The sequence below is a fragment of the Trematomus bernacchii genome, unplaced genomic scaffold (assembly GCF_902827165.1).
Source record: "Trematomus bernacchii unplaced genomic scaffold, fTreBer1.1, whole genome shotgun sequence".
Lineage (NCBI taxonomy): Eukaryota > Metazoa > Chordata > Actinopteri > Perciformes > Nototheniidae > Trematomus > Trematomus bernacchii.
Window position 1 is genome coordinate 1,010,340 of NW_022987641.1, and position 23,735 is coordinate 1,034,074.

The 23,735-nt window shown below is 41.9% G+C and overlaps 2 protein-coding genes across 2 annotated transcripts in view; one reads left to right on the forward strand and one right to left on the reverse strand.

Annotated features, from left to right (window-relative positions):
- Positions 1 to 23,735, reverse strand: part of cacna2d4a (calcium channel, voltage-dependent, alpha 2/delta subunit 4a) — an 87,746-nt gene that overhangs the window by 33,580 nt on the left and 30,431 nt on the right. The window lies entirely within an intron of this gene.
- lrtm2a (leucine-rich repeats and transmembrane domains 2a) lies at positions 6,169 to 21,394 on the forward strand. Its single transcript, XM_034133320.1, is given in 7 exon segments — positions 6,169 to 6,247; positions 17,255 to 17,310; positions 17,312 to 17,485; positions 18,264 to 18,389; positions 18,937 to 19,025; positions 19,355 to 19,512; positions 20,642 to 21,394. Coding segments are annotated over 7 exon segments (1,179 nt in total). The 3' UTR covers positions 21,139 to 21,394.

Genomic DNA, 23,735 nt, shown 5'->3' on the forward strand with positions numbered 1-23,735 from the left:
TCCACAAGTAATGACGATGCTACATAAACCTGGAGAGAATAGCAATGACCACCATATTAGTGCCAACATTACACGTCTTAAATAAATAGCTAACCCTTTAGACTTGTCGGAAAAGTCTTGCAAAACTGCTCATCAAATAATGTGGATATGCACTTTACATTTTGGTGAACTGAATTCATAAAAACAAAACATTAGTAATAGTTTAAAATGTGTATGACAACATGGTATAAAATAAATGCAACATCCAAATGATAAAATGTGACCTGTAGGTGAATGCCTGAACAGAATGCGTGTGTTTATGTACAGTATGTGTCTGCATACCCACAATAGATGCATGTGTAATTATATATCTGGACATATTTTACACCATGTGCCTGTCAACACATGTGTTGCTCTATTTGTCAAGCTATCGGCATGTGCTTAGGTGTGTGTGTATGTTGTGTTGCTCCACTCTCCTGTGTAAAAAAAGCCATTAAAATTTGATTTAGAGGAGCTTGTCTGCCTCTCTCAGCCTTTGTTAGCAGCCTGCGCTGTTACACTGACAAACACACATTCAAACACACTCTTCATTTCTTTCTTCTATCTATTGTAATAATGTGGTTTGTTTTGGCAAATAATCTGATATGTGTGTAAATAGGGAGTAAAGGGTAGAGCTGAAGGTTAACAGTTGGGCTGTGTCTTTACAGCTGTGATGCCATTCATTCAGGGGCCACACACACACAAGGAAAGACATCCTCTTGTGTGCAAGTGGATTTCAATTTGGCTGCAAACTGGACAACATTTCAGTAATATCAATACAAAATATTGGTCAAAGCCAAAAATAGCTCCATAAAAACATTGACAAAGTCACTCACACATACTGTATGCAAGTTCACACACACACACACACACACACACACACACACACACACACACACACACACACACACACACACACACACACACACACACACACACACACACACACACACACACACACACACACACACACACACACACACACACACACACACACACACACACACACACACACACACACACACACACACTCCAGGCACAGCAGGAACATTGCTTAGCCTTTTTTTAATAAATCTTGCTAATCACTATCAACAATCTCTTACTGCATCATGCAGGTCAAAACGTGAAGTTAACCAATCCCAGCGGGTGGTCTCTACTAGTAATTCAGCTCCCAGGTGCAGGGCTCGACATTAGAAATGGCCCGCTGGCCCGGAAGCACTATTTAGACATTCCGGGCCAGCATAACGTACTTTCCACTTGCCCGCTCGGGCCACTAAAAATATTGCTTTAAACAAAAAATGGTCCTGTGGTATTGGTATTTTGACAAGCAATTTTGTTAAATTGTTGCGTTTATTAACGCTACAACATAGCGTTTCGTGAGGCGGTTGTCGTTTTTTGGGTGAAAAGCTAACAGCTGTTTGCTGCAGAGCGCGCTCCTTCACTACAGACTTTCTCGCCACCTAACCATTCGCCAAAATGTTTTTAATACCCCGGCCAAGCGCCGGCCAAAAAACTATCTTCAAATAAAAGAAAGTCACCGGAGGAGTTAAAGGAGAGTGACAGGGAGTAGGAGAAGAAGAGGGAGAAAAAGTTTCAGCCACACTGGCTTGATCGATGGAGTTGGTTTCAGTATGATGATATAAACAAGGTATTTTGTCGGCTCTGTACATCAATGCCGACCTATGGTGACAAGTAAGTGAAGAGTAGAAAGTATAGTATTGGCTATAGGGAAATGTCCCAGCCGTTTAGGAGAATGAAGGTTCTAATCTAGGCTATTACATATTTCTAACTCCTGATAATGACAGGAAGGCAGAAAGCGTGTTATACACATAATAATACTCATGATAATGATAATAGCAGCATTTTTTTTTTAAACAATGACCACAATATAATTATTTTAATAAACCAAATATGAACAATTGAGGAAAACGAGGAAGAACTGATGATTCAAATGTTGTAGTACAAGTAGTAATGTAGTTTGTGCATAAATTACGATTGCAACAAATGTGTTCATTTTCTTCATTATTAGTCGATTTTTTTGGACGAATGCTCTTGGGCCAGTGGTTACAATGGTGGGGCCAGTGGTTACAATGGTGGGGCCAGTGACAATAAAGTGGAATTTTATCCTTAATGTCTACCCCTGAGGTGTGTTGGGACATTTTTAGGAATTGCACGTCGGAGGCTCTGCCCGCAGCGGGGCATAAAGCCAGTAACCAGACAGTTAGTGGAATAAACAGAGTGAAAAAATCGTACGGAAAAGGCAGAGGAGAGAAGAAGGGGAGCAGAGTAGACCAGAGGAGGGGAGAACTTGTCATTTGACTCCCCCAACATGCAGACCACTCAGGCACCCGAGTATTTACACGTGTGTGTGAATGTGTGCATGCTGCATGTGTGGATTTTGGCTGCCCCGTGTCCAGGTCAAATTGGTAAAAAAAAGCTTTGTGAGAATAGACACATGGACAGGCTTAACATGATGAGATATGATGGGCAGATAGTAACATGTGGCTGCAGAGGTGACCTTCCAGCAATACACAGTGACAGCACAATACAACCACATGTTGAAAGAGTTCAAAATGTGTATACATCTTTGTTTCCCCTTTCCAACTCCCTAAATTATTTCTGCCTTTCTCCTTTTGACTTAATCCCATTCAATTCCTAAAAGGTACAGAAAACAATACAAAAGTCATGATAAAGATAAATGAGTATTAGGCTATAAACCTGATAGAAGCTCTGTTACCCGTTTTTGCAGACATTTGATATGACTGAATATTTTTCTTTTCATTAAATAACTCAGCCAAACTGTTTATCCCCCCAACACAAAAACAAACACAAAGCCATGAATCATTTGACAAATGGCCAATATGCAAAACAAGGCAGCACTTACAGTCCCAAAGCTGAAACAATAAACAAAGATTGATTTGAGAAATCTTGAAATTATTGCAGAAATGTTTACTTGAAAAACAACCACAGCAAAGAGAAAACAGAAGTGAAGAGGGTAAAATGAAGTATGGAAAAAACATATATTAGCCTACACTGGAGCTAATATAATTTTGGCTCCTGTATATACATTCACTTTTTAGACAAAAAACAGCGTAACAGAGCTACCATTAAGTTACTCTAATTTCTAGTTAGTGCTCCAGAATTCTTCAATGAAGCTCTTGTGCTCAATTCAAAAGAACAACACAAATGTCCCAGTAGAGCCTGGCTAATGTGACTTTAATCACATGAAGGAAATCTATCTGCAGAATATCCTCGGTACATGCTTCTGTCGCTTGTCAAGGCGAAGAAAGAGCCTGAGAGTGAGAGATGGAACGAGAGGGAGGGGAATCATGAACATTGAATATGAAGGTCATAAAGACAGTGAACAGAAAGAAAGGCGGAGGATGAGATGATGGAGAGGAGAAGGGGAAGGCATAAGATGCAGAGGGGAATATAAATAAAGAGGGCAGAGCGGAGAGATCAGACGCGTGCTTCATATTTTGTTCAGTGTCTGGCAGGCAGTAACAACAATACTGACAACACAAATAGCACTACCTGGGCGCACACACACAATCCCACACTCATCACACACATATCAAAACATTGGAGAGGTTGTGGAGGAGAATTTTAATGACCGCCCTCTTTGTCCATTACCCTTATTTTTACCTCCCCTCCACTTAAGTCATTTCCTGCCTCACCTGTTTTGATCTTTTCCTCGCTGTCTCTGTTTTACACCTCATCTCCTCTTCACCTCATCCCTTACTTTGTTCCCCTCTCCTCCAGTTTCCACTGACGTATATTGCAGGTTGTAAATAACTCACTCGCACCCTGAGTGTTAAGTTTGCAGTCTGTCACTCCGCTTGTGCATAATATCTACCTCCTTCCTCTGAATCCATTTATCATGTTTTCTTTTCTTTTCCCCCCTCATTTCCACTTTATCCTGCCACAACTCTGGATCATTTTTTGCTTAATAGGCCTATTTAAGGCGGTGCAGGTGCTAATTTACATAATTACTGCACACGCATTCACAAATGAGTGCAAACACACTCAATAATTCCCATTCCCCTTTATTGCAAAATGAGCTTTCCAATCCTCACAAACCAACCAGTGAACAACAGCCTAATCTGATTAGTGCAATAGTTCACACACTAGTGACTGGGTTTTAATGATACTTTCCAAAAAGACGCATCTCGCAGCAGCAGTACTGCTTTTAAAAATCACACTGATTGGCCCAGGGGGGGCGAGTCAACAGCCAGCATCAGTCATGTGGCACTGAGGTTCCAACAAGATTTCTCCCATGGTGATTCCCCACTCATCAAACCTATTTTCACTGTAATGAATCAACAGTCGACAAGAAAACTCATCTTTTTTAAAGCATGTGGGATACGTTTCATTACACTGCTGTAATTGGACTGGTTATTCTTTTTCAACTTTTTCATCAAGATAAAAGTCCATCTATCACACTGAGACAGTAAACTAATGGCCGCCAGTCAGACTCCATATAATACAGAAAACTGTAAACAAGAGACAAAACAATTTTGTAACTATAGAAGTAACTATATTATATACAACACTATGACTCAGATTATTCGATCACATACTGGTGCAGAATAGTTTGTTTATATTTAAAGGTCCCATGTCATGGCCATTTCTACTGATCATAATTCCATTGTTGAGGTATACTAAAATTAATTTACATTGTTCAATGTTCCAAACTCACATTGGTTTCTCATACAGCATCTCTGTATAGTATGTGTATTCACTCTCTGTCCTAAACGGCTTGTTGGAGCTCCTGCCCCCCCCCTCCCTGTGAGCCCAGTGGCCGTCTGCGAGACAGGAGACACAGCGAAACCCAGACCGAAACACACACACACCCGCAGCCTGGCTGGGAGTTTGTGTGTGTGTGCCCAGGCTGAGTTCCGCGGTGTCTCGCCGACCCCACACCAGTGAGCCAACTCAGTGTCCCGCTCCTCGCAGCAGCGAGCCTCACAAAGTCCCGCCGAGTGTGTGTGTGTGAGGAAGTCAGCGGATTGGTCCAAACGTAACGGCTCCGCGGACCAAATGGCACAATCTGCGGAGCCGTTATGTTACGTCACTATACCCGAAATACGTCACTATACCCAAGAAGTAAACAATGGAAAAAGATAAATCTCCAACGAGGCGTTCTGGGGCAGCATAGACAGGTCTTTTCTGTGTGAGAGTTGTACTCGCTACAGGGTGTACTTTGAGGGTTTGTGACTCTGCAGACCGTTTACATGCAGAAAAACCTTCATAACACACAAGGGGACGGGTAATAACCGGACAAGCATGACATGGGACCTTTAACTTGCAGTCTGATCTGAATAGTCTTTGCTTTTTTTAATGTCTTGATTTTTTTAACCAATTTGCTAAGGATGGACCACTTATATAGCCTCAGAGATTTCAGAGCTGATGTATTTATTGTGATCAGTTGCACGACATCATCCCCGAAACAGTAAAATGTTCAGGAACAGTAGACAGTATGCTTGAGATAATGTTTGTCGCAGGATTCAGTTTAAGTTGGATGTTGCACTGTTGCCTTTACTAATTCAGAGAACAGTTCAAATTGGGCCAGCAGTACTCTCTGTCTCCATCCGTTCCAAAGGGTAGATTGGCAGTATCACACTCGCAAACAGACGCAATATCTTTCTCTTTACATTCATTATTTCTCTTCCTTTTCTTTCTGTTTGTGTTCCTTCCATATGTCCCTGTATTTCCAACCTTTATACTTCACTCTCTCTTCCTCCCCCCTCTGTCTCTGTGTCATTCACACTTTCTCTCTCTCTGTGTGTGTGTCAGTCTCTGTGCCAGACAGTAGCAGTAGGGGGTATGTCTGTTGAAGGCGAACTGATTGTGTAAACTGCCAAAGACACACACATCTATTATTAATGCCTATAAAATACCAGGGGTCTGTTTGCGATGCTTGTGCAAATGCACGTAATGGCACATAGGAGTGCACACAAAGGAGGATAGGTGCAAAAACAAAAGCAAAATCTATATATCTGGCAGTCAGTCTCACTCGTCTTGTTTTCTCCTCAGGTGTTTTGGTGCAGCTTTTCTCAGACGCCGCCCTAGTGGAGGCTGCAGGCATGGCGGCTTGAAGCCCCCATAGCCCCGCCCCTCCGACAGAGGAAGGCTGCAGAGCTGTGTGTCATGCCCCTCCACACCCACCCTCCCGGGGGCATTGGCCTGCCCCCACCCAGCTTTTCCACCCACCACCTGACCAGACCTGGTGAGTCAACAACAAAAGATGAGGAATGATGGAAAACAGTCGAGAAGATGAGAAAAGAGGGCTCTGTTCCTACTCAACTCTGCTCTATTTTATTCCCTGCTATTGTAGTCCTAACTACACATGTGAAGAGGAGCACTGTCTGTTTTCACAGCTGCTAATGTTAGCACACACACACACACACACACACACACACACACACACACACACACACACACACACACACACACACACACACACACACACACACACACACACACACACACACACACACACACACACACACACACACACACACACACACACACACACACACACACACACACACACACACACACACACAGGGTGAGGGGCACTGAGCTTGCTGTGCCAAGTCCTCCAGTGAAATGCCACATTACTGTATGTATTAATACAGCCCGCAGTCTGAAGAAACAAAGCAGCGTGGGTGGAGAATGATGGGGGAGATACCTGCAGGTTATTTGTCTGCATTTCCTTCCTGTTCTGAAACATTTCAGCTTCTTTGCTTCCCTTTCCCTTCTCCTGTCCTCTCTCCCCTCCCTTTTATTCTTCTCTTCCCCTTTCTTTCCCTCTGTTTCTGATATTATGTCCGCTTTGCTCCCCTCTTTTCCCCTCTTCCCTGCCCCATATACTCTCTCTCCACCTGTCTTATACCGGGGATATGTTCAGTCAAAACAAAATTCAGTCGGAAGTCGGGTGGCATAGCAACAGATACGACAGCTATGTGCGTATGTGTGTTGTGGATTGGACATTGGAGTGGATGGATGCTGCTCTCTGAGACACTCCCTCAGCTAATGGGCAAACATGAAAGCCCCATTCTGCATCCTCTCCTCTCTTGTTGTACTTTAATATAACCCAAGCAGAACACATGCTGCGGTCCCTGCAGGGAATAAATGGCTTTACATAAAAAGAGATCATGAAAATCGGGATGTTTGTCTTCCTGTTGGAGGGGTACTATTGTTCTAGAGGTGTCTGGTTAAAACGCCCCCAAGAAGCGCTGTGTAACACCGGAGACAGTAAATAACAGGGCAACACTATCCGTCAGACCCTCCACACACCCACACAGTACCTCAAAGTCGATACACCCCTCCCTCTGGGCCGCTGGGTCTCCCTCCATGTTTATCCCAACACCTCTTCTACCTTTTCTTCAGCCTTCCATCGATCTCTGCATGACACTCAGTTCAATAAAACAACGTGTTCCGGGTAAGATTCCCTTTCTCATTTCATAACGTTTGATCAACATACATTTTATATTAACAGTATTTCCAAAGCCTTTAAGGAAGAAGAATCTGAAATACTCTCTTTTCTGTCTCTCTCTTCCATGCAATTACATTCTTGGCATGAATGTAAAACCATATTGCCAGAACAGTCTCGCTCACTTAGTCCAATTCAATTTTCCTTTTTGACACATAATATGCATAATCAATACAGCCATGTCTTTCATAACAGGTGTTTTTTATTCGCTTCTCCACTCTTCTTTTCCACTCAGTTAGTCTGTGTATTTTTTACCAAGCTTTTATTTCTGCTTTTACTCTTCAAGGTCTTCACACACCGTCATAAACACACACTGAGTGCCTGTAAAGGCCCGGACACACCAGATAGATGTCTGGCCGTCGATGAGTGTCCTGTCGCCCTCAGATTGGTGTGTCCCGCACCGTCGTGTCTTTTCGGCCGTGCCGACACTAAACATGTTTTCGATTATAAGTCGTTATGTGAAACAGTCTGTGGAACAGTCTGTGATGGACGAGAGTGAACGCACGCTATTTGTTGTTTTGTTGTATATATCACGTAGTCTGTCTTCCGGTTGCCTCTTTTGAATGACGAATACACACTACCGCCGCCTGCTGGTAAGGAGAGTTATTGCCACTCACGCATGCGCAGTGCGTACGTGCTACTTGGCCGTCGGCTGAAGTCTTTGCGGTGTGTTCCAGTGCGAAGACGCAGGAGACGTGAGGCGACACAACAATCGGGTCCGTCGGGACGTGTTCTTTGGTGTTCTTTGTCAGATTCATTAAGAACAGAGAAAATACAAGAGTTCAAATCATCAAGGATGCCTCTGATGAAGTTCTTTTAGAAAAGGAATGTGTTTCAATTCAGTATTTGGATAATATATTTCAAACTTTTGAAGTGTTTCAAAGTCAGAGGTGTGCTTTCCTCAGTGGCACTAAAGTAAAACGATTTCCGTGTGACAGAAACAGATCAACTAGAAAGATAGAAGAAGTAAAAGTATTCTTCAGTGTCAGCTGGTGTGGGCCATATTTCAGCTAATGGCCATACAACTATGATGAAATGTGGCAACCTGCATGAGACAGGATGCTTTATGGGTGTTCAAATCCAATTTTAAAATGTTGTGGCTCCAGGTAAAAAATGTTTTGTGTCAAATGATCAATACATGATTTTCCATCTCAGATTATCGCGTTGTTCTGTTGTCACTAAAAACAAATCTATTCGTCTTGGGGTTTATAGTGGAAAGATGGTTTTATAATCAAGAAGATGTGCATGGCATCAAGACAGGATCTCATTAAAAAGAGGGTTTCTTTTTCATTCACACATATTCCAGAAATATTCAAGCTTGCAAGGGTATGAAACTGGCACCCAAAAATCCCTGAACGTTGTCAGGTCTTAGAGCTTAAAAGTGACATAACGCCACAAGAAAGACAATAAGTGCTTTTAAAAGAAAGCGCAAAGAAGAAAGTGGGAATGCAAAATGTGAGTGACAGAAAGATTAAGAGAGATGAAGCGAGGAAAAGATGGAAACAGTGGGGAGTTGAGAGGAGGAGGAGGAGAGACGTGAGATGAAAAGGGCGTAGTGAAAAAAGAGAAGACAGTGGAGAAGAAGGCAGAAGGAGGAGAGGTGAGAGAGAAGAACAGGAAGGTCTACGAGAGACACGGAGACCATATGGTGCCTTAAGGCCTTCAAGATCTTATCTGACGCCACACACACGGCATGATCTCACTCCTATTCACACAAACACACACTGCAGCTTATCTGGTCGCACTGCGTGTGTGTTTATGCACCTGCTGCAGTCCCAAACAGAGCCGGAGATTAACTGACCACATAATCAAAAGAGTGGCGGAGAAAGTGTGAGGATGTGGCTTTGAATAGACAGCTAATACACAGACTGAGGAGAAAACATTTGGTTTGGAATGGAGCCATGATACAGTGACTTGGGTTGCAGCATTATACTTGGGAATAAAGGTGCAATCAGGGTTGGGAGGGTTACTTTAAAAATGTAATCTGTTACAATAACTAGTTACATGTCAAAGAAATGGAATCAGTAACCTAATCTGAATATCAAAATATTAAATTAATGGAACCTATTTACTTCCAGTTACTTTTGGATTACCTCAATATCAAATGCAATGCAAATAAAAACGAGAAAGTAAAAAACAATAAGATGTTTTTTATTTAAGTGTTTGTAACAATGAAACCTTAGGAAAGAAGAAACGAAGATTCTTCATATCAAAATGTAGTAACAGTATTAGTTTACAAATGCTGTTTGAGCTTAATACATTAATCAAAAGCAAACTATATTTGTGTTTAATAAATCAGATCCCCACCTACTGCATTAAAAAATAAATGTATTTAAAATAAAGAAGAATTAAAATAGCATAAATAAAAACGATAAGGAACATTCTTTCAGTACGCCTACCTATAATATATCGATCTTTATCTAAAAATGTGTTCTAGTAATCTCTATTTTCTTTTTATATGTAACATTAATGTGATTCGTTTTTTTAATGTAATTGTAATACAGTTACATTTTATTAAATCTCGTTTAATGTAATCCGTTACTCCCTAAGCCTTCTGTGTAATACAATGCAGAGACTAAAGACGAAGCGTTTGGTTTGGAACAGAGCCACATTAGAGAGGGCTAGCAGTGTGTCTGCCTGCAGCAGCTATCAGGCTGCTAATTCATTGGAAACATTCTCAGTTTAACAAGCTAGCTGTGTGTGTGTGTGTGTGTGTGTGTGTGTGTGTGTGTGTGTGTGTGTGTGTGTGTGTGTGTGTGTGTGTGTGTGTGTGTGTGTGTGTGTGTGTGTGTGTGTGTGTGGGGCATTAGGATTGGACTGCAGCCTGATCTCTTAGTGCCTTAGTGCAACATGAGACTCAGAGTTAAATAGAAACTGGAATGACAGCTTGTTGGCGAGCTATCCAAAGCATCTGGCCAATTCAAGTATGTAATCGTTATTTTAATGTGATTGAAAGTTGTTCTGAGAAGTGGCACTCTTGTTAAATATGCACAAAAAAACATTTGACAAGAAGGGTTCTCCATTGAGGGACGACTTTTACATTTTTGGTGCAATATTTATTTTTGTCCTCTCTCATACGCTGGTTTATATCATTGATCTTTCTAGGAAAACAGACATATTATATTAAATCAGGCCACTGTGGATTTGACCCTTGACCTCCTTACTGGCGCTGGTTTGTTATGTTTCCTGATCCAGGAATTAACATATAATTTGTGGTTGCGTCAGGCAGGAATGAAAAGATTGCTGCAGATGAAGCGACCTTGAACTAGATCAGCGGGAGACAACACATGCAGATATTTGTGTGCACATGCCTGTAAGCATGTTTGTTTTTCCTTCTCTTTTGACCACGGTTTAGTTTGGTACAGGTACAACAGGAAGGTGCCAGATGAAACACATAAACACAAGGTACTGGCCCTCCTGCCAAAGGACATTGGCAGCGATAAATCTGGATAATCCCTTGCACCACAAACACCTCTACACTTTAGCACTTGTCAAATGATACAAATCTAAGCAAGGCCGGTATGGATCGAGCATGTGGCTGATAAGCAAGCATGGCCCGTTCCTGAGAAAAATAGTACTTTTCTCCAACAGGTAATAATAGAAAATCGCTAATAATGGTCCTGCCAAGTGAGAACTCAAGGACTGTAAAACCACACCTATCAATATATCTATCCATTCAGCTATAAAAATGTGGTTCACAGATAATTTAAAAAAAACTCAGGAAACCATGCCAATGAAAACAACAATATGACAACTGTCTCACAATATTGTGTGTATGTGTCTGTGGGAGCACTTTGGATCAATACCATCTGCCACTCAATCCCTTCTCAGGAATGAGTGGGCAGGAATTACGACTTGTTACTAATCCAAGACAGAATGTATTTTATTCTAGTACCACTGATGCGGATTTGACATCAAAAGCTGAGCGTCCTTCATTTTCTGAATGCCTGAGGCCCAGTTGAGTGGTCAGTAGAAAGTGATGCCACATCCATCAAGGAGATGCTGTTACAGTGAAATATATAGCTGTGGGTTTTCTGAAACTGAAATCGTGCTTTATTGATGATTTGTTTTCCATTATTTATTTTCCCTTTATCTCTCCCTCTCTCTCCCTTACCTGTCACTCTCGCAAATGAATAGCCACTATCATGGAATAATGTCATTGCATGTCAAACTCTCCCACGGGACATGATTTTGTGTGTTATTGCGCGTCTGTGTCACAACAAATTGATACAGATAGCATGAATTAGAGAGGCAGATCAGCCTACATTTCACCCACTCACCCCTCCAAGACATACCGATGCAAAATACATCATGAGAGAAAAGGACAGGGGTGACACAGAGAGAGGGGGGGGGGGGAAGAAATGGAGGATAAGAGGGACACGTAGAGGGGAGAAAGACATAAATTGTGTGTTGGAATCGATGCCAAATGGGGTTAAAAAATACTACGACAGTCTCTCCTTTTCATCCCAGCAGGAGTAGAGCCTAAACCCCTACACACTCTCCCTGCTTATCCTCAACTGCTGTACCCGTGTGTGTGTGTGTGTGTGTGACGAATACTTCCTGTGTGTGAGAAAGCTATTAAGTGCCTGAGAGTCAAGCAGAAAGGTTATGTGCGTGAGAGGAAAGAGATAATGGGGGTTAAATGAGGGGATTTGGTGTGAACCTCAATCTTCTCTCATTATGTCACCTTTCTTCTTTCTCATGTCGTCTATAGCCCTTGGTTGCTACGGTAACACAGCATTACCTTGTCAGTGTTGAAGCCATGCAGTGGCGCTGCTTGGACCTTGGTATTATATGTGTGTGAGTTTTCTTCTATGCCTCTTACCAAGAAAAGCCATGGATAAAGTGAGACGCTGTTTAGTGTATGAGAGCCAAACACAAGCATTCAAAGCAATCACACACACACACTCACATACACACTCACATACACACACTGTGCACACGCTGGCTGGCTATTTTCCATCTGCTAACTACGAGGTCTCTGGTTACAGACATGTAACAGCCTCTGACAAATTACATACACACAATTGCTGTAAAAGGACAAGCTACACAGCGTGTTGTCATATTACTGTACAGATGGTATCAGATATTGCAAAATTATAATTTTTGAGATACTGCTGCTCGTGGCTGTCTCTGCTACTCAAAGCGTTGAAGGCCTGATTACATCATGTCTTCACTCACACAATACCTTCGAAGTCATGAACTAAAACACTTCAATACTGCCATTCTGGACCCTTAACTGTGATCATAATGCATTCAATATATAATAATTAAAAGAAAAAAATTATGTACAGTATATTTTAAACATTATGCCATTAACTTTGCTAATACTGAAGGAACTAGTTGATCTTGAGGAAAATCAACAGGTGTGCAGGTCACCTTTTAATGCTTTATTTTATTCACAATATTTTGAATTGTATAGTCCCTTAAATGGTCTGAATGCTAAAAAAGAAGTTGAATAAGCATCTTCACTGTTTTGTGCTATAACTAAAGAATTATTGTCCCATGATGAGTCTACAAAAAGTCAGAAAATACTAGTAAAAGATGCTTAATAAATAAGCCATAAATTAAGAACCATCAAATAAGTTTGACATATTAATCAATTATTTGAGCACTACTTCTGACTTCAAGACAACAGTTCACACTAAATATTCAGCCTTTTTATCTACATGTGAACGGAGGCATACTGTAAAGTTGTATCAGGAAACGTAGCTGGTATTAGGAGTCAAATCTCCACTCTCTGGGTCCTGCAGAGCTCCATGTGAAACATTAAAGTGTAAGGAGGCACTGAGTGTGTTGCATTGTGTGTGTTGCAGTGTGTGTGTGTTGCAGTGAGTGTGATGCAGAGGGGACAGCTGGTTGCTCTGGTAATAGGATAGCAGTGTGTCTGTTGCCTGCATGGAAACAGCTCAGCCCCTGGTAACATGCAACTGAGCTCAGTAGTGGAGGGGCCTGCGGTGGTGACATCATAGCCGGGTCAAGTGTCACCCAGGGGCCCCTAGATATAAACTTACAGACAGCTGAGGCCCTAGAGGTGTCAGGCAGTGTTGCCTAGGAGACGGTGTCAAACATCACTACAGTTACAGGAGTCATATGACTCTTCATATGCTGATGTTGGTGACAAACTGTTCAAATAACACAATGACAGCACAGCAGTGTGGATTTGTGTGTTCAGCATACTACTATAATGCTGCAACTTAGTGCAGATAAGTGTAAAAAGGCAGAAAGCACTACAAGACACTTGTGAAATGTGCAATTGGATAGGAATAAAAGAGGTTAGAAAGATATTTCAGTATCAAGATAAATCGAACAGTGTTTTTGCTTTAAAAGTCAAATATATAGGGCAAAGAAAGCAAATGTCTAAATGTTCCAAAATGTAATTCTGAGCCAATTTATTATCAAAATGACTTTATCTTGGATTGCTGTACATTTCTCACAACTTTCTCTTCTGAATACTAGTTGGTGGTGTTGGGAGTCTACTGGGCAATACTGTGCGCTCCAGAAGTCTTGCCTCAATCAAACAGGAACATCGTGTTGCATTTTAATGCTGCATGTCTTAGTTAGTTTCCCATCGTTGAAAGCATTGCCAGCCTACATTTACCCAAAATGTCAGCACTTTTATGGCATGTGTTTGGGGAATCTTGTAAAAAATTCAGTCTGAAGTCTGTTTGGACTGAATTAAACTGCACAGAACCACTTAAACTTATTTGTACTGAACCTCCCTATCTTACTCTGACTGCGGCTGAATGTTTTCCTTCTGGTTTGGCTGCGTGTAGCGGTACAGCAGAGAGGATTTGGAGCAGCTAAAATAAGCCAAAACAACAACTACCTCCTCCACCACCAGAGCAGCTAAAACCACTCATAAATGTTGGAAGATGGAGGGGCTGAGGGGGAGTTATAATGTAAAGTAGGAGAGGGAGAAGAGAGAAGAGGGTGAGGGGAGTTAAAGTAAACCATTGCAAAAAAAAAGGCCATTACAGAGAGAAATAGAAAATGACCGCAACTTGAAATTTGACACGATATGAGCGAGAAGAAGCAAAATTCACACAGTTTCTCCCAGCTCTCGGTTGTATAACAGCGATTCTACCTCTGAAATATATTGTCCTCACAAATCTCCTTCCCTACTGTACGTTTTCCAACCTGTTCTGGGAAATGTACAGCCACAGTGCAGCAAAATCCTTCCAGATTCCCACTGAGCAGCTACAGTGAAAGATTGGCCCTGTAAAGCATTCCCGCTACAAAGTAACACGGCACAAGACGCTCCGGGAGACTTCCAAATCTCTCCTTTCATCCATTTATGAAGTGGCGTTAATTTTCCCACAGACTAGGATTAAACTGCCATGGAGCGGAGAGGATAATGGATGCAGGAACAGGAGAGGTCACACACTGATCTCTGTTAAAGGCTTTACATGCAAAATACTTGCAAGATGGGGCAGTGTCCTGCACAGAGGTTATGTTCTCTCCCGCAGTGAACCTGAGAAAAGATGCTATTTATAGACCGTTGCCGGTGTGTATTCAAAGAAAAATGATAAAATAATGTATTTTCCAGAGGTTTCAAAAAAGTGTTATCTAATACAGTTTTGACTACCCATGGCCATTTCCACATGGACGTTTTGTGTTTGCACATTTGCTGCCAAAAAGACATTTACCCTGGGGAGATCAAATGAATACAAAAAACTTTGAAATTTTAGTCTACCAATTATATGCTTTTCAATTTAAATTGCGATTGTAAAGACAAAACTGCTCTTGCCATTTTTACTGCACTTCTAATAGTAAGACATTTTTGGTTTTGCACCAATTGCCCTTCCTGCTGAGAGTTAGGTTAGAAGATTGATACCACTCTAATATCTGTAGGATAAACATGAAGCTGCTAGAAGCTGCTTAGCCTAGCATAAAGACTGTAAACACGGAGAAACAGCTAGCCTGGTTCTGAAAAACAGCATCCCTTAAACTCACCATTTAAAATGTTATATCTTGTAAAAAAGTCATGAGGTTATGTGCCGGACTATTCCATGGCTGGGCACAGAAATGTCCTGGTTTGTCACCGTGAGGAGAACAGCTGTTCCTGCTTGCTTTCAGTCTTCATGCTAAGGTAACCGTGTGCTGGGTAGCTGCATATTCCCCAAACATGTTCCTCCACAGAATGTCAAACTGTCCCTTTAACAATATTTTGATGAGAGGTGATAAATAATTCAGCAACCAGATATTTTTCTCAAATCATGCAGCTCTTCCCTCCATTCTGAATGCATTACTCATCATTTATCATTAATTACGTTACCTGTCTATCCATTGGTGAAACTGTTCTCATTGGAATGTATGACCGGTTTAAAGGGAATCAAATATTATTTTGGTTTTATAAAATATCCTCTCAACTCTCTATCAAGCGTCATATTTGATCAGTAGTGAGTTTAAGAGGCTTAGATGAAGGCTGATTGTTTAACATATCACACTGTGGAGTGGCCATTAAAGGGCTATTTCACAGAGTTGCATCACTCTCAGAGCCAGACAGTCAATATGGTGAAAGGCAATGAAGTCTTAAATGTGAGTGAGAGGAAGAGGAGAACAAATAAGAGAGACAGCAAATGGACAGATGGGCTAACAGAGAGAGGAAATACAACAACAGAGAGCGGGTGACACATAGTGTGACAAAAGGCAATGGCACGCTGAGAAATAGATGCTAATAATATGCAGATGATGCAAGTGATGAAATCGGCTGGTGAAGCAAAGTGTCTTGTCAGGGAGTGAAAAGTGCTGCGTCTGTGTCTGGAGAGTAGTTTTCTTAATATCACGCTTTGTTGGTGCTAAACACACACACAGGCACACAAGCATATGCCCACATGCCCACACACACACACACACACTCGTTCACAAAGAGATAGAGCCCAAGTCGTGCTGATAAGCCATTGGACAGAAACAAAGTCAGCCACTGTAACGAGACACTGAGGGAATACAGAGCAGAGCCAAGAGACTCCAAATGAAAGAAAATGAAAAAGATAAAGACACTGGAGTTGGAGAGAAAGAGAATAACAGAGTGGGAAGAGGGACACACAGAGAGAAAAATGTGTATGTAAACGAATGAATGAAAAGGCCTGATTGGACAGATGCGGTAAAAAAAGACAGAAAAGAAACGAAAAATGACAAACAGAATGAAAAGTGAACAGAAAGGAAAAAAAAGATAATGTGTGGAAATGATAAAATGACTATACTCTGCAGGGGAACAATGAGTCCAAAATTGAATTTCCCTCATGATTGTCACTGCTTTTGAGACACTCCACAAAGAAAACACAGCCAGACGCACTCATAAAGACAAAGCGAAACACACAAGTAGAGTCTCTTTTTAAGACATGGCTTTGTGAATAGACTGCTGCGATGAAAATACTATTCAGAGTGGGCTAGACACACACAGAACTAGTTTTCTAGATGATCTTTGAGGCAGGATTTGTTAGGTTTTCGGTGATAGCATATGTATCAAAGATAGGTATGTTATTTTATTTCCTCTTACATGCATCTCACAAAAGGCACTGGCCAAATGACTGATAGAGACAAACGAAGTGCCTAGCAGCACAAGCGACAACATTTCCACTTCACCATCCTATCTTTTATTAATTCCTATTCAAGTGTCCACTTATTTCTCTCCCTCTCTCTGCAGACCTTCTGTACACATCCTCCTGATGTACTGAAAAGATCATCTACTTAAAAAATAATCATGTTTGTTTTCTCTCTTCCCTCCTCCTCAAGTCTTCCTCTGTGTCCTCTGCATGCTGGCGACGCTGCTGCCGGCCGCTTCCTCCTGCCCCCCCCCCCTGCCTCTGCGACTCAGAAAGGCTGGTGGTGGACTGCGGGGGCCGGGGCCTCTCCTCCCTGCCTCCCCTACACCTCCTGCCCCCGGGGAGCCGGTCCCTCCTGCTGGCCAACAACAAGCTGGCATCGCTGGGAGCCTCTGCGTTCGCTAACCTCTCCTCGCTGGAGGTTTGCAGCACATTTATTTTTTGTTGTCAGTGAATTATTTCTTTCTCCTTGCAGCTGAAAGTGTTGTTACAATGTTGTTTACACTCTTCTCTGCACTGACCTTTCACACTGAATATCACCCAGTAGTACTGAACAGTGAGTCTCCTATTGAGCAACTCCAGACTCAAAAGTGAAGAGAATATGCATCTCAAGGGTGTGCAGGGCTACTAAGTATTGGCATATTGTGAAAAATGCTTAGCTTACTGTTTTTATTCAAATAAAAGGGCTGAAAATGATGGATAGTTATTGCAAGAAAGGCTGCATAAATATACCCTCATTAGTTACAACCATAGCAGCTTATAAAACCCAGCCCTGAATACAATAACTATTTGTTATTTAGAACTTCAGATTATCAATCAGCAATTATTTCCTTCGAGAAAACATACACTACTTTTTGTCACTTTTGAGGCAAAATATCCCAGAGGTCAGCTCCCTAATTAAACTGAAACATAATTGACTTTCCCACTGCTGAGCATCTATCTGTTATATGAACAGTGAATTAACAATTGGTTTCTTTCTCCATTCTGATTGATTGTCAGATGAGTAATCTATGGAAATGTTTCACAGTTATTCTAGCATTGCACTCAATGGGAGCTTCTATGAATACAATTGCCAGCTTAGGGTATAAAATGTGCGTTAAAGTATTGCAAAAAATCACATTTTAACATTCCTCTTGGAAAGACATTTGTGTCAAAAATGCAAAAGTGAAAATGTATTTTTTTGGTGGTTTGGATTTTAGGAGCTGGACCTCTCTAACAACTACCTGGACAATTTACCAGCTGGATTATTCAGAGACATGTCCAACCTGACAAGACTGACTCTGCACAACAACTCCCTAACAGTGATGGACAGAGACCTCTTCCAGGTAGGCGCTGTAGATTATACACCATACTTGCGATACACTTTAATAAAGCTCACTGACAAGACAAGAAAATCTCATAGGACATTGTGCTAAATGGTATACACTGCTATAAGAAATACAATTAGATCCATTAATCCAAAAATACTATGGATGTGAATACACATAAGTCTGAAAAGTTGAGGAAATAGTGCCCCTACTGAAGCACTGTATCAACTCCTGGCGAGGCTGCACAGGCTCAGTTTAGGAGAAGAGCCAACCTAAGCACATATACATGACTGGGATCCCGTCCAGGTTGTAAATTAGTAATAAACTGTTTGCTCAACACTTTCATCCACTTTAATGTGAAGCAAAGCAGCCTGCAGGATGAGCTTGTGTCAAGACTTCACTTGAGACCCTGAATCAAACAAGATTAGCCCATCCTGATGCTAGCTGTGCCCCTTGGCAGCAGTGAAGGGAGCCAATAGAGCTGATATGGGGGGAATGTACTGTACAATGCCGTACGGTATAATCATAGATGGGTGAATATAGATTTGTTTCGATGTTTCTACAGGGTATAAGGGGTCTTCAGAGTCTGGATCTGTCCCTGAACGGTCTGTCCTCTGTTCCTCTGGGACTACTGGATGAGCTGCAGAGCCTCAGGTACACATCCACACACACACTCTTTTTAAATCAATGTGCTCTTAAAACCCCCGGAGCAAGACTAGTGTAAGATCACACTGTTAACATCATGAGCATTAGGAGGGCAGTAGGTCAGCGCCCTGCCAATATACAGCCTGCCACAATGGGAAATGTGTTCAAAATTACATCTTGTATTATTACATTGATGTTCATTGAACTGTTTGTTAAGCATTACTTTAGACTTCCGTTTTTTATGTATTTAATTCAAAATGTATACATTTACAATTTGTTGTTGCTAGTTAACACGACTTTATCACATCATGTTTAATTTTGTTCCAATTATTTCATAGGTGGCTGTCTCTAGCGGGGAACAGGCTTCACGGTTTGGAGAGGGCAGCGTTTGAGCCCCTTGCCAACCTACAACACCTGGAACTGGGACACAACCCCTGGGAATGTGACTGCAACCTCCGCGATTTCAAACACTGGATGGAGTGGCTGTTGTACAGAGGTGGATGTTTGATTTATTATTATGGGGTAGGGAAAAAGTGGGCAGAAACTAGAAAGTGTTACTTCACCTTACAGATAGCAAGGTGTTTTAGTGCTGGTGCTTCGAGTAAAACAACTGCATTGGTGTGTGAATGCACATTGCCACGCTCATTGTGTGTACTGTGTGTGTTGTCCACGTGTCTCCGCAGGCTGTTAATACATCAGATAACCACAGCTGCTCTCCGCTCTCTCTTCATGTGTAAAAATCGACATTCACCTCAGCGCCTCGGGCCTCAGCTGCCCCGCTAATGAAGCATCTCTTTCCTGCTCCATTCTCCTATATGCTTGGTTCTGCTCTATTCTGCTCAGAGCAGCTCAGACAGAGACTGGCTAACAGCAGACTTGATAATTTAGTAATCATCCAAGCAGCAGAGAAAATTACAAGAAGACATTTCATAGTGGAACATGAAAGCATGACAGTGGCTGTTCAAAGGGTAGACGATGCACGATGTTTGTTTAAGAAAGTAAGACAAAGCACCAAACAAGTGTGAAATGCTGTGTGACAGCAGCCCATGTTGACTTTTATCTCCTGCGAATCACTTGCGAGGATATTGGGAGAGAGAGCTCTGTTTGCAGAGGGGATTCTTTTGTCACTAGCCAAGATAAAGCATCAGGGGGTTTAATGCCACTTTCCTCATTCTTTTATCTTCCACCTTTATCTCATTGATCGCAGCTTTACATATCTGAGGGCCCAGATCAATGGCAACATGCAACCTCAGTAGTAATCATTTGTAGAGAGACGAATGCAGCATGTGATGATAACAAAGTAGATCCCCCAACATCCTGCCTCTTGTGGGAATTAGTGACTCAGATATTTCTCTCTTCCACACATAGCTCTGCTGAAACTAGGCATGTCATCTCATGAATTATAGAAGAGCTTAGTTGAGGCTATCTCCAACTTAGTGTGGAGGGCACAGCTAACTGAGTGTGTGTGTTAAGTGATGTATGACTCATCCCATTGTTGGTGCAACCACCCCGCTCTCTATCTTTCCCTCTCTCAGTTAATTGGTAGTGCTTTACAGGCATAATGCATTTATTAAATGACCTCTCCCTGTCCTCTTGCCCCTGCCCCTTCTTTCCCTCTCCTTCAGGGGGGAAGGTGGACGCGGTGGAGTGCACGCTACCGAAGGATCTGCGTGGACGAGACATCCGCGGCGTGCCGGTGGAAATGTTCAACTACTGCCTCCAACTCGAAGATGAGAACGGGGGAGGAGGTGAGGGTTCTCGTTCAGGACAAGGAGTTCCTCCCTGCAGCAAGAACGCTCTTAACCCCAGCGGGGCAACACCAATTACTGACAACACTGATGACTCCTCTTCCAACACGAGAGGCGGAGAGGCGCCGTCGGAATGTGTCCGCACCCGGTACCGACCCGTGAGCGTGCGGCGCGCTATCGGCACCGTGGTGATTGCAGGTGTAGTCTGCGGCATCGTTTGCATCATGATGGTTGCAGCGGCGGCTTACGGCTGCATCTATGCCTCGCTGATGGCCAAGTACCAGAGAGAGCTGAAGAAGAGGCAGCCACTGATGGGAGACGGAGATGGAGATGGGGATGATAGGGAGGACAAACAGATTTCCTCTGTGGCGTAGAGGAGTGACGGGGGGAGGGCTGGCGTGTCAAAGGATGAAGGTTGGAAGGGTGACATTTAAAAAGGGCTCGAAGAGGAGAGGGATGGACAAGCTGGTTTTATGCACACGTACAGTTATGGTATCTCTCCCACTGACGAACAAAACCAACACTTTTTTTTCACTTCCTTTGCTTTGTCCTCTTTCTATTTTTAGCCTTCTCCCTCTCTGAACCTCTCTCTAACAACTCACATACACACACCTTATCTGTTCCCTGATTTTCTCTTCCTTTCAGACCCATTCTCACTGCAGTATTTGCTATCGAACATCCCTCCAACTCGCCTACCAACCACCTACTGCTGCTCTTGGCTGTTGCTGAATTTACCAATATATATCAGCTGATAGAAAAAGGATTCAGCAATCTCTCCAGTATGAAACATATCCTGTAAGCTATTACAAGACCCTTGTGGGGAACAGTATTTGGGAAATTGGATTGAATTTTCAGGGATTTACAGTATTTATGGTGTTTATTGGATCAATATTCACAACCGTGACAACAACTTTTAGTATTAGGTAGTGCCCGTCTTTAGTTTTGTTTGCAGTTTTCTCCTCCTCAACCTCTCCTAAGACAGTTTTTCCTCCAAGAAACCAGGACCCCAGCCCAGATCCCTTCACCCTCATCTGGCCAAATGCTGCTCTGATGTTCCCTTCGACCTCCAAGCCCCAAATAAACAGTGTTTGAAAACTTGGAGGAAATGAGGGAAACGTATTGGATAAACACAAAGAGATGTCATTTATGTCTACGTAGCGCTTTGTTCCAGAGAGAATACTGGGGATACAGATTATATGTTGATAGGAAATCAAACAGTCTCCTGAGGATCGTGTCTCTTGAGACTTGTTAGGGATGTTCAATGTGGAACACATTTAGTTCGACAAAATGATTATTCACGACTGCCAGACCTTTCGATTACATAAGGTCACACAACGGACATCCTCCCTCCTATTCGGACCAGATCTGTTTCTCTCTGGATCTTCTGTGGACCAATAACCTTCAGGTGTCACAAACTGGAGGTGTGTATGAGATTCCATAATGAATCTTATCAAGGGTTCAACAGGGATCAAAACATTAAACTGGACTTTGACTTTGCTGTATCTGTCACTTTTGCTCAGAATAAGGCTCATGCTTATTTGATGCTTGTTAATATCTGGAGGGATCATAAGCCTTTTCCGGTATTACTTGGACTTTGAGAAAAGTATACACAGCTGTTGTAATGACGTTTTTGGAGATTATAAGGACCACAGACTTTGCTTTAAAACAAATATTCTTTGATTAGAGCTCATTTTCAGACTGATTTCACCCGTCAGAGGTGAACGTTTGCTACTATGGCACGGAAGCACTATCTCAGAGAACCCTGTCTCCTGACAAGGACTACAAAACATTTAAGGACTACAAACGTCAGACTCCTGCACTTTATTTCCCTTATTTGATCCCCTCTGGCCTCCCTCCCCCCACCCCGCTCTTCTTTTCTAAAAAGGGATGATTTGCCCAAAGGGATTATAACGAACAAGGGATTAAACAAAAAGACGCTGCTATTTGTCCCCCTCCTCCCCCACTTTCTCATCATTTTATCTCTCCATCCATCTTTCCATCCAGTGCTATTTATGGAAAGTATTTCACACTTCCTAAAATACTTCCACCTCCTTCTTTTCATTTCATCCATCCTCCCATATTGTTGTCCTTACGTTTTTCCTCAAAGGTCTGCAATGTGCAATGGAAGTTGTCACCATAACATCAAAATGTTGTCACCACCAAAAGTCCTTCTGGTATAATCTTAGTTATCATAACTCACTCAAGAGGAATCCGTGGGATTGGACTCTCTCTCAGTTTATTTGCTTTACATGGTGTTTTCGTAATTATCCTTAATAATGCCCTGAAATATTTATAGTCACATGTATTTATGGTTAGTGTACACATTTGTGTCTGTAGTGAAACATCCTCAAACATCTAGCTTTCATTGCATATTGCTCCCCTACAGTAAAACTATTGTTCCCTCTCAATTTTTCATTGGCTGGAAATACAACTATATTAATAGTGTGTTATATCAATATTATTATTTGAGTCTCTAATATGGTGTGTTGGCCCAACGATCCCCCCAAATGTTTTTGTCGTAACTGATTATGGTTTTCTGTATCAATTCATGATGTATGTCTATTGTTGTTTTAATTACTTCTATGTTTTGTTTTAGGTTTAAATATCTCTGTAATGTATGGTTTTGTTGTTGTGTTCATTCATTTGTGTTCCGTAGCTGGTGAAGTTTCTGCAAGAGGCATAGAAAGAGTTTGGCCATTGATTAAGGACGATATTAAGCATAAAGTTATGGAGGTGGAATGGACCCTATTGTTTTATTATGACATTTTACATGCAATGCATGTACCACCAACTTGGACCAACTTCCTCTCCTACAAATAACATTTCATTATGGGACCTACTGGAAATCAAACATGATGAACTGTTTAGTAAAGCTTTTGTAAAGATATTTGAACTAACCCAAGGGGAAAAAGTTGTAGCGAAAAAAGTTATGGTCCTCGTTTAATATTTAAAAAGCCAAGACTGCAACGTT